At 33.6% G+C, this 11,964-nt stretch overlaps 1 protein-coding gene across 1 annotated transcript in view; it reads right to left on the bottom strand.

Annotated features, from left to right (window-relative positions):
• LOC133203112 (E3 ubiquitin-protein ligase DCST1-like) overlaps positions 1–11,964 on the bottom strand; it is a 33,540-nt gene that overhangs the window by 14,683 nt on the left and 6,893 nt on the right. The window contains exons 5-14 of the mRNA XM_061338960.1: positions 11,662–11,730; positions 10,114–10,330; positions 9,349–9,486; positions 8,742–8,875; positions 7,496–7,650; positions 6,971–7,070; positions 6,760–6,855; positions 4,229–4,355; positions 3,414–3,530; positions 2,671–2,813 (exon numbers count right to left, since the gene is read on the bottom strand). Of these exons, the coding sequence (XP_061194944.1) occupies positions 2,671–2,813; positions 3,414–3,530; positions 4,229–4,355; positions 6,760–6,855; positions 6,971–7,070; positions 7,496–7,650; positions 8,742–8,875; positions 9,349–9,486; positions 10,114–10,330; positions 11,662–11,730 (1,296 nt within the window). The remainder of the gene's footprint in view (positions 1–2,670; positions 2,814–3,413; positions 3,531–4,228; positions 4,356–6,759; positions 6,856–6,970; positions 7,071–7,495; positions 7,651–8,741; positions 8,876–9,348; positions 9,487–10,113; positions 10,331–11,661; positions 11,731–11,964) is intronic.

The following is an 11,964-nucleotide window of genomic DNA, read 5'->3' as shown; positions in this document are numbered from 1 at the left end:
GGGGCTGGCCCCTCAAAATAGGGGCCGAGAGGGGCCAAAAGTCCTTAATAAATAACTTTTTAACGATTAATATTTTGTAATGCATTACTGAAGCAAAAATGTTTATCTTAACAATTTACAACTATATATTATAAAATTTATGTCATATGTTATATAATAAGGGCCCAGAATGCCAGATCATTGGCACTCTATATCTCAAAAGTGGGAAATATTTTGATAAGCAATATTGAATAAAAGATGTTCAAAATAATGTTCTAAACAATATCTAACCTTTCGATTTTTGCTAAACGTCCCCATTAAGGAGTTGAAGGGCTGGCCCCTAAATATATCTTTTGCATATATCTCGGAAACGAAAAAGAATTTCTGAATAGTTGTTGAACAAGAAGTGTTCAAAATCATAAGAGCTTTAAAGTGGTATGAAGGAAAAGGGGCTGGCCCCTCAAAATAGAGGCCGAGAGGGGCCAAAAGTCTTAAATCAATAACTATTTAATGATCAATATTTTGTAATATATTACTGAAGCGAAATAGTTCATCTTCACACTCTTTAACTATATAACATGGTGTTTACATCATATCTTATGCAATAAGGGATAATTAGGGGTCAGATTGTATAATCTTTGGCGCAATAAATCTTGAAAAGGAAGAATATTTTGATAACCAATATTTAAACAAAAGATGTTCAAAATAATATTCTTAATAATATGCAATCATTCAATTTTTGCTAGACGTCCCTGTTTAGGACTTAAAGGGCCGGCCCTTAATATTTCTTTTGCATATATCTCGGAAACGAAAAAGAATTTCTGAATAGTTGTTGAACAAAAAGTGTTCAAAATCATGAGAGCTTTAAGATGATATCAAGAAAAAGGGGCTGACCACTCATGTAAGGGGCCAAGACGGGCCGGAAGTGTTTAATCTATAACTTTTTATTGATCAATATTTTGTTACACATTACTGAAGGAAAATTGTTTGTCTTAAGAATTTAATTATATAACAAAAATCTCAGTCAAATTCTTATCTCATCTTATCGGAAATTGGACGGAAGACCCACTCGTTGCTCGCAACGAGATCGCATCTACATGTAGTTCTTCTTTTTTTTCTCCTTACCGATTTTGTGCAGAAGATTTCTCGGAGATGAATTGATCGATTTACTTCAAATTTTCAGAGTTTATGTCTTATCATCTGAAGTTTGTACCGGCATTTCAAAATTTGAAAAATCACTTCCGGTCGGAAGTTATCGCCCTTTTATTAAAATTCAGAGGACCTCCTTGTCTGCGATGGAACTCAAAAACCGCTTAAGCTAGAGCGCTGAAATTTTCAGTGATGATAGAGGACGTGTTGCCACATTGCACCTGGGTTTAGATATTTTCCGGAAGTGCCTAGTATGGAAGCTCGGTAGGGGTCGAAATTTAGGACACGAATCATGAGTGAATTTTTGAGACATTTTGTATCATATCTTTTAAAGTATAATTATTTTGTTAAAACATATTGAACAATATTTGTGCAGAATTGCAAGATCTGTAACATGATATCAAGAAAAAAGGGCTGACTCATCACATTAGGGGCTGATAGGGGCCGAAAGTCTTTAATCAATAACTCTTAAACAAGCAATATTTTGGTATACATTACTGGAGCAAAATTATTTATCTTAATAAACTACAACTATATATTATGATTTTTACGTCATATGTTACATAAATAAGGGCCACAAGGGGCCAGAATGCTTAATCTTTGAAGCTTTATATCTCGTTATTTTTATGTTTTTGAGTGTATTCAGACACACCTACAAAAAATCATAATGCACAAAATACACCATTTTGAACCCAAGTGCCTAGATAGAAAAAAGAGGAACTAGCAATGGTGTATTAAAATGATTTTAATTACATTGACTATTTGTTTCACTTTCAAAATTTCAAGATAATAGCAGTTAAACTCAGTGTTAAACTCAGTCTTCAAAAATATTAGGAGTTCCGAGTGACCACCATCACATTAAATATAAAAAAAACCACCTTCAACATAAAAAAAACCCCACCAACACTTGAAAAACCACCTTCACATGAAAAACCACCATCACATGAAAAACCACCTTCACATGAAAATTCACCATCACATGAAAAACCACCTTCACATAAAAAACCACCTTCATATGAAAAACCACCTTCACATAAAAAACCACCTTCATATAAAAAACCACCTTCACATGAAAAACCACCTTCACATGATATAACCACCTTCACATGAAATAACCACAGCATAACATAATAAAGCACCGCCTTCACATGAAAAAACCACAGCATAACATAATATAGCACCACCTTCACATGAAATAACCACAGCATAACATAATAAAGCACCACCTTCACATGAAATAACCACAGCATAACATAATAAAGCACCATCTTCACATGAAATAACCACAGCATAACATAATAAAGCACCATCTTCTCATGAAATAACCACATAAGGCAGCTATGGCGTTCCATAGTTTTAGCTTGTTTTATAAATGCTGTAGAATTATACATCACAAGAAATATAATAAGACGTATGAAGAATTTCATGTTTGTGGACGTCGTAAATATGAATAAGACATCTGATAATTAAATCTGAAAAAAAGGCAACACTGGAATGATACCTAACCAAAAAAGGCAAAGAACCAAATCAATGAAGATTTACCTTTCGGTAAAAGAAAGCACAAATGAGTCTGCGCAGGCGCAAGCCATATGCTTCAAATAACATGAGAATCCAGACCACAATATACACAGCGTAAATCTTGTAGACTTCCACAGAGTTCAATTTTGTAGGATAGGGCAAACATTCTGAAACAAAAGCATATACTCTTAGATTTAAAACATAAAGATAAATTTCTTTTCTAAAACAGGAATTTTTTTTCATCGCTTTTCATAAAAGAAGTCACTGGAATAATTACATCATATTTTGATTTTTTTTTTTCATTTTTGGGGGAAAAAAAAGATGGGAGAATGTTCATAAAATAAAATAAAAAATCTTCTTCAAGACTACCAAATGGTAGGTCCATAACGGGCTTTTCATTCTAATAAGTGTTTGATTATCATGGAATGGTAAGCTTTGATCAGTATATGTTGAAATATGCTGTTCTTCTCTGAAAAATCATTTACAACATGGTTCCACACAGTTTCTAATACTTCGCCTTTTTTCTTTAGTAATTTTGATTTTAACCCCCCCCCCCCCAAAAAAAAATGGCATCAATTTTTCAAGAGTCCAGCTGTGAATGAATTTAATTAACTTTTACTTCTGTCTGAAGATCAGTTTAAAGGACAACATAAATTTTATGCTGTAAAATAAAATAAGAGATCTGAAGAAGAATGACCTTTCAAATCAAAAAAAAAGTCTGTACTAATTAAAAACACACACATACATAACAGTAAAAGGCACTTTACCAAAATTTGTAGTCACGTTATCAATGGTATGTTCGCTGTTGAAGGCCTTTAGAAACAGTCGAATGATCTGACTCATAAATCCAACGCCAGCGACTTTCACACTAATATAATGCAAGCCTGTAAAATTCACAATATTCAATTATGCAAGCAGTAAACTCTGGACACGCAGAGGTTTTTGTAGTTAGAGTGATCTTACCTTAAATGTAAGTCAAAAAAAAACAAATATCTACGTGTAACAGGTATAAATTACAGTATTCTGAACATTATACTAGACCAAAATAAAGCAAGTGAATACTTTATTTACATACATGTATTTTCCATATGCAAGTAAAGAACAGTGAATTTGTTCACTTATATTTCATTGTATTCAAGTGGGATTTTTGCCTGTTTCTGATTTCATGAAATGTGCAAAGTATATTCCTAAAATGTTTTATATTCATTTGAAATGTTAAGGATTTAAAATATCATATAATTATTTCCTTCTCATAGGTGTACAAAAGAAATGGTCAACTGATTTTGTAATCTAGCAGGATCTTTAATTTACTCTTTAATGAAATAACTTACTTTAACTGTCTGTCTATAATAAGTTGACTCATCTGTCTGTCTGTAATAAGCTGACTTACCTGTCCATCTCCAATAAGTTGACTTACCTGTCTGTCAGTAATACATTGACTTACCTTGTCTGTCTGCAATAAGCTCATATTGCTGTCGGTAATAAGTTGACTTACATGTACCTGTTTGTCTGCAATAAGCTAACTTACCTTTTTATCTCGAATAAGTTGACTTAGTTGTCTTTCTGGAATAAGTTGACTTACCTGTCTGTCTGTAACTTATGTGACTGTTTTTCTCTATGATATCCATCACATCATACAGCAGATTGGCTGACATTACGATCATGCCTGATATAAATGCCCGCATTAAAATCAAAAAGGTGCCTGTGCTCTATATTGAAAAGAAAAACATTGTTTTAATTTTTTGTTAGAAATTTTCAAACATGTAAGACTGATTGATTGATGCTTGTTTGCTGGTTTACGTCCCATTCACGAATTTTTCACTCATATAGAGACACCATATATCGGTAAAGGGCTTTCAAATTGTAGAAATGGCTCTAAATTCGCTCTTGAGTACATCTGGAAGGACAAATAAAGAATTCTGTAGACACGTTTTTTTCTTAGATTTCTCTATGTGTATTTGAAGTTTTAACTCTAAATAGGACAAAAAATGTTTGAAAAGATAATTAAGTCAAAAATAAATATTTTATTAATGTTTGAAATGTGTGTCACGTAACACATGACAGACATATAACGTAACATGACAGACGTATAATAAAACGTGACATGATTAAATTACATTTCTGATGCTTAGCAATACAAATAATCTGTAAAAAATAAAATTAAACAATTCCTTAAACAATGCAATTTTTTTTTCATTCTTACGTAGAAGAAAAAAGATTTTTAAGCTACTTTTGATGCACAAACTGATGATCGTAACACTGACAGACTCTTTTACTTAGCCAGCCAAATCAACCATAAACTTTAATTATTTTATCAAAAAGATAATGTTGCCGTAAGAAATGGACATTATTCAAATTTTGATTCCTTATAGATTTTAAATTTGAAATTTTAAAAAATAAATCTCTGCTATACGCTTTGTAACATACAAAATTTCCACAATGTCTGTCATGTTACGATATTTCTTGAGCAATACCTGTTTGAAACGAGCCAATAAAATTTATAATTCAAAGCTTATCTTTATTCTTGGAAATTATATTACACAAGACATTATTATTTATGAAAATACTAGTAAAATTAAAAAAAATAAATTATTTCATATAGATCAAACCTATATTGTAACATGTACGGATGCACGTAACCCTGACAGACTCGTTTTAAAAACTGCAAGAAAACAACTACAAAATTGTATTGTTTAAGTTATAAAGACAAATTTTGCCTTATGATACATTAATATTCTTAAATAAAAATACTTTTTGGTTTAATTCGCTGAACGTATAAATCTGAATGCACCCGTTTGATTCACGTAACATGAACAGACATTCGTTTTGTCCGTCACCGTTACGATAGTATTCAGGCAATGTCTGTCAATCGGTAAGTTATGTAAGAAATGTCAAATTTTAAGTGTTTATGTAGTGATGAAGAGCATGCAAGTTCATTTTTTTTTTTAATCCAAAATACACCTACTAGTTGACAATATTTGATGATATGTGTTTAAAATCTAGGATAAAGACAAATTATATTTTCATGAACGTAACATACTTTGTGTAACGTAACACTTGACAGACAAACGTTCGTGGCTTCTCGGACTCTCTCTGTAGCTCTTCTTAAGTATCGAAATGTAAACACATTTGCATAGAACACTTGAGAAAATTTAAATATTCATAACCTTTAAGTCAAATGTATAAGAATCTCCGAGCTCCATTCTTAAAATAGAACGTAACGCCCACTTGCCATGACAGACACAGGAAGCATTCCACAGATTTGTTAATTTCTCAGCACACGTGCTTTTCTGTTGAATCTGCGATTGACTTAATTGATAAATAGGTAAATTTTCTATCAGTAGACAAGAAAGATAAAATAGTTTGCATAAACAATGGCCCATTTTATAACAATGTACCCGGTGTGTTGAGACTGACAGACGTTACGTTCAAAATATGAGAAGAAATTAATTCCAATTTTTCTTTTATTTTAGACATAATGTGCATTAAAATATTTTTGTACGTTAGTTTTATCCTTACTAAACAGTAGTGAATGAAGATATTCTGTGTACAAGGTATTATCGCCGTATATTTGTCTTTTATTTTGACAAGGTTGAAAATGTCCCCCTATTTGATAATTCATTTCAAGAAAAAAAAATAAGTTGATGAAAAAATCTGCTTATTTTATCTTTTTTATATATTTGAAATATACTTTTCAAAATAAAACATTTCTTATGTCAATTTTTTAAATAATTTATTTTATATTCCTCATGTTAAAATCATAGGTCAAGATGTACTCAAGAGCGAATTTAGAGCCAACTATACTCTGCACTCAGGGTCATTAAGCAGTGAGGGTTCCTTATCGTGCCAAAGCCTACCGTGACAAAGGACCACGGGTTTTTTAAGGTCTCGTCTGAAAGACCCGTGACTTTCACTACTAGTGCCGGATCCTTGGCAAAAGAACAGTTACTACCTATGTTTACATGTCCGTCTTAGGTTTGACATGGCTTCGCGAACGAGAATCGAACCCTGGTCACCCGATCCCGTGATTGCTCTTGCAATAGGCTACCGTGACAGTACACACTAAAGACACTAAGACAAATGGTTCTCTTTTAGTTATAATCAGAAACTCACCAGCTTTTTCTTCTCCCCTTTCATCAGTTTCAACGTATCAGGGTAAATCATGCTATCCTTTTCAAAATTCTTCAAGGGTAACAGTGTACGCTTATTCTGAAATAAATATATTATCAGTTTATACAAGTACATACTTTGCCTAAGTAGTGGTTAAAGTATTGATATCGTCACGTAAGGGTGCATAACCCCTTTTTCAAGAACAGTTACTTACCTGGTAATGGCGTCTTGCATCAATATGGCGGAAGTAGGAAGAGATGTAGTTGTTATCAAATTTAAAGTCTGTTAAATAATTCTTGTTGTATTTGTAGGAGCTGTGAAATAGCAAACACTTTAGTAATGGTTTTGCTAGGGATATTCTGTATTATAAGAAAAAGAAATGGGATCGGGGATAGTCGGTGTCTACGGGAAAGGGGGGAGCAATGTCGTGTAGTCAACAGGAGGCTAAAATTTCAAAATGATTATCGTCAGTTCGAGGAGAGATAAGTTCCTTTCTTCAGAATTATCTATATCAGGGTTTTCCTTTACATGATCTAAAAAGAAATTGTCAGGTGAAACTAAAGAAAATATGCAATATGTGACAGATAAAGCTAAACAAAAAGATTTAGGCTAGAGAGGATACAATGTACATATATTGCATATATAAAAGTATATAACTTCATATGCATTGACAGACATATAGTATTAAATTGATAATCACACTGAAAATAACTTTAGATATGATATAAAATTTCCAGACCTAACGATCACTACTATAAATGTGAATGCCATGAATCTCTGGAGGGTCGCCATGAAAAACTCCACCCATACTTTTTTCTTATCGAACTCGTGCATTGTTCCCTTCCGAACTTCCTCTGCCATAGTATAATCGATATCTTCGGGAGTTTTCACCATCTGTTTTAAAAATACTTTTGATTTAAGAATCAAAATGATACAGGTGTGTAGATTGTAACCTGACGATTTTAAGAGCAAAGGACAAGTTTTACTGTATTAAATTGGCCAAGTAGCTTTTCTCCGTCGATCTGTTTCTTGTACGGACTTTGCATTAGACTTTTTTTGGAATCTACACAATTGCATATTAATCAGTTTATTTTCAGGCAAGCATATTTCCTGCTGTAAACCGATCCTACGTTGTATGTTTTCTACTAGCCATATACAGTTAATCCCAACTCCGTTGTGTCCCTAGACCTTATACCCTATCCCAGCTTCCATTGTTTGTTTCGTGTTCACCTTGTTCTGTAAATGCCGATTTCTGCTGTATGTTTTCATGGCTTTCTATTACTATAGAAAACATAGCTACTATATGCCTGTGCCCCCTTATTAAAAAGGTCTGACGACCTTAAGCTGAATATTTCATACTCCCTTTATACTGTAAATCCCACCTTACGCTGAATGTTTCATACTCCCTTTATACTGAATATCCCACCTTACACTGAATGTTTCATACTCCCTTTATACTGTATACCTTACACTGAATATTTCATACTCCCTTTATACCGTAAATCCCATCTTATGCTGAATGTTTCATACTTACTTTATACTGTAAATCTCACCTTACACTGAATGTTTCATACTCCCTTTATACTGTAAAACCCACCTTACACTGAATATTTCACTCCCTTTATACTGTAAAACCCACCTTACACTGAATGTTTCACACTCCCTTTATACTGTAAATTCCACATTACACTGAATGTTTCATACTCCCTTTATACTGTAAATCCCACCTTACACTGAATGTTTCATAATCCCTTTATACTGTAAATCCCACCTTATGCTGAATATTTCATACTCCCTTTATACTGTAAATCCCATCTTATTCTGAATGTTTCATACTCCCTTTATACCGTAAATCCCACCTTATGCTGAATGTTTCATATTTCACATATACTGTTAATCCCACCTTAAGCTGAATGTTTCATACTTCACTTATACTGTAAATGAAATCCCTTTCGTTGTATGATTTATACTCTTCTTTTACTCACCTTATACTGTAAATTGACGTCAAAGTTCTCCTCCATGTCGACCATTGTGTCCTCTGACGTTACATACACGTCACCAAAACCTGGCTCCATCACGTCCATAGATTTACACTCCATTCCAAGGGCATTTGGCACCACTGACAAAAAGTAAAGTAAGAAATGGGAGGAGGTAAAGAGGTAAATGTTGTGCGAATAATTTTCAAATTGATTGTACCGTATTTACCCCTATAACAGCCCATGGCCATTTAATGTAAAATACCCCTTAGCCATTTCTGCAGCAATGCCTTATTTCAGTATGTCCAAAGTACCGGTAAAAGTATTCAATATTTTGCTCAAATGTACAGTATCCTAGACATTAAAATAACATCATACCAGTTCATCCAAATACATAATTATACAGACTTCAGCTTGATTTAAAGATTATTAAAACAGTATCCTGTTTTCCATAAGCAGTTTTGGTATTGACAAATAAAAAGGCATAAGAAACTTATCCTTATCATAATGGCAGACAAATATTCGACGACATTTTACCTATGTGTTCGCCATTAGCTATACAGTCAACATCAACAAAATGTGAGATAAAGATTGAAGGCAGGTAATGCTGGCTTACCTTTAGCGAGTTGGCAGAAAATTGTCAATTTCAGAGGCAGACATAAAACATAGCCAAGAACAGGAATGGTGGACAAACATTTTCTCTCCAAATCCCTGAACTTCCCTCGGCACTTTATTACAGCCTTGTTCCATACATCTGGTTAATTGATCGATTATTTAATACATTAATGAATCAATGATAGGTCAATAGATCGATTTTGATTGATTGATTGATTAATTAATTGATGATTTGCCGATTGGTCGATAGATCGATTGATTGATTACTATGCATATGATTTTTTTTTTCTTTCTGATATGAACCGTTTATGGTAGCTCAGTCGGTAGAGCGCTCGCTCCGTGATCGGGAGGTCGTGAGTTCGAATCTCGGCCGCGACTGACCTAAGTCGATAGAAAATGTGTAGCAACTGTTCCTTCGCCATGCGCTCGGCACTTTGATGTGAAGGTTGAGGGTTCTTCGGATGAGACCTTAAAAGCCAAGGCCCCATGTCACGGCAGGCGTTGGCACGATAAAGATCCCTCACTGTTCAGTGGCCCTGAGTGCCGAGTAAAGGTCAAAATTTGAAGCCCTTCACCGGTATATGATGACGTCTCTATATGAGTGAAAAATTCTCGAATGGGACGTAAAACAACATACAATCAATTAATCAATCTTCCTGGTATTATAGAAATGTACGTAGTGAGACCTGTGTAGGTAAATTTTCACCATAGACACAAACTACAAAAATTTATTCACAAAAACAAGTAAGGAAAATAAAACCGTTACCTTCACATCTCATTTCTAGCTTTTTCCGGTATCTTTTTTCGGACTTCTCTGCTCTGTCTTTTGCTGTGCTCTCGTCGTTTTCAGATTCTATCTTCTGCATCCGGTTTCCGCGCCGATTGTGTGTTACTTTGTCTACCTGTCTCATTCTTTCCGCCATTTTAGCTTCAGAGTCTTCATCTTCAATTTCATATTCTTCGCTCTCCTCGTGGCTTTTTAACTGCACAAATAATTCTGAGAACTCTTTATACAACGAATTAAAAAAAAAACAACAGTGCTATTATCGACAAGCTTATCTTTTAACAAAGATGTGAGCTAGAGTTGTAACCATTGATACGCAGAAGAAGGTTTCTAGACTATTTTATGGCTTTCTTTTGCTGAATTCATTGATAGGTAGACAGTGCTATACACTTTGGGGGGGGGGGGGGGGGGAGGGGGGTTAGAGGGTCTCCATTCAGCAATGTGAAAGGAGATTGCGCTTCACTGACAGTGACATCACTGTGCATACATGTACATGTACATCTGTTTAGTCAATACAGAGTTAGAAAAAAATTGAGTTTTTTTACATTGTTTCTTCGCAGTATTTTCAATGTTGAATTATAGAATGATGTAACGATTTTAAGAAATCATTGGGACCAATGATTGGCAAAGAGCAACTACAAATTTGAAATATTCAAGTGTGGTTTCCTTTTGTAGTCAGGAAAAGCTCGGATTTTTACTGTCAAATTTAGAAAATACATGTAACTGATTTCTGAGAAGCTGCAGCCTTCAAGCATGCACATGCCAGTAAAAAAGACACGTAGTTGCTAGGGCTCAATATTGTCTCAATATAAATTATACATGTTACTCAATTTTGAGCTCAGAAAGACAGGAATATGTGTAACTTTTAATTCAAAACGTTTTTCGACATAAGAAAAATTGCACTATGGTTATGTTTATATAATGGCATAAAAGAAATCTTATAGTACATCAGTGAGTCATTTTCTTAAGTGATGGCCGGGGGATGGAGGGAGGGGGTCAATGGAAGATGGAGGCAACACACAGTATTAAAACAAGTCATGTCAAGTGAATATATATATAAATCAACAGATTAACATCACATAACTCTTTTACCAACTTTACAAATGGTTGTAGATATTTATCAAAATTATCATTTTTTCTATCTCTTGTGACAAAACAGTACAAAGTTCTTTCAAAATGTAAAAATGAATTCTTTTCCGATTGTCAGTCTGCAGAAAAGGTAAAAAATATGTTCTCCCTCCTGCAGTTCACATTGTTTAGATCTTTTAGCTTAAAATCAAAATCATGGTACAATAATTACAACTTTAAGATAATTTAATAAGTAAATTATCATACTTCTATTTACTTTGGAATCAAACACTTGTTTTCATTGGCTGTTATGTATGAAAATTACTTTGGAATCAGAAACTTTTTTTCAATTCATTCGCTGTTATGCATGAATATTCATGTATCTCTTTTCCGGTTGACTTGTTGCATTGGCTAAAACGTGAATAAATTTCATTGGCTACTATGAAGTTTAAATTCACATACCTCTTTTCTGATTGGTTGGTAAGCTGCATCTATCTTCTTAGTCACCTTCTTTAAATGAGCGCCTTCACTCTATTTAAGAAGAAACAAATTAATATAAGTTCTGGACAGTGTGTTGAAACAAAGGTTAAAATAATGGGAATATTCGTGTAAGTTTATTTTAATATAAGTGCCTTTTTTCACACTTTACTCCAGAATAAGACATTGTGAACAAATTCATATTGACTAAAATAATCACAAATCTATTGAAATCAAGAATTTTCATCCATCCCGTTTAAACGATGTCGGCACTGTCGCTATACTGAC

The sequence above is a fragment of the Saccostrea echinata genome, unplaced genomic scaffold (genome assembly GCF_033153115.1).
Source record: "Saccostrea echinata isolate AGI-Se365-2 ecotype Australia unplaced genomic scaffold, CSIRO_AGI_Sech_v1 ptg000048l, whole genome shotgun sequence".
Lineage (NCBI taxonomy): Eukaryota > Metazoa > Mollusca > Bivalvia > Ostreida > Ostreidae > Saccostrea > Saccostrea echinata.
The sequence above is the reverse complement of the archived record's forward strand: the minus strand, read 5'-3'. Positions and strand labels throughout refer to the sequence as shown.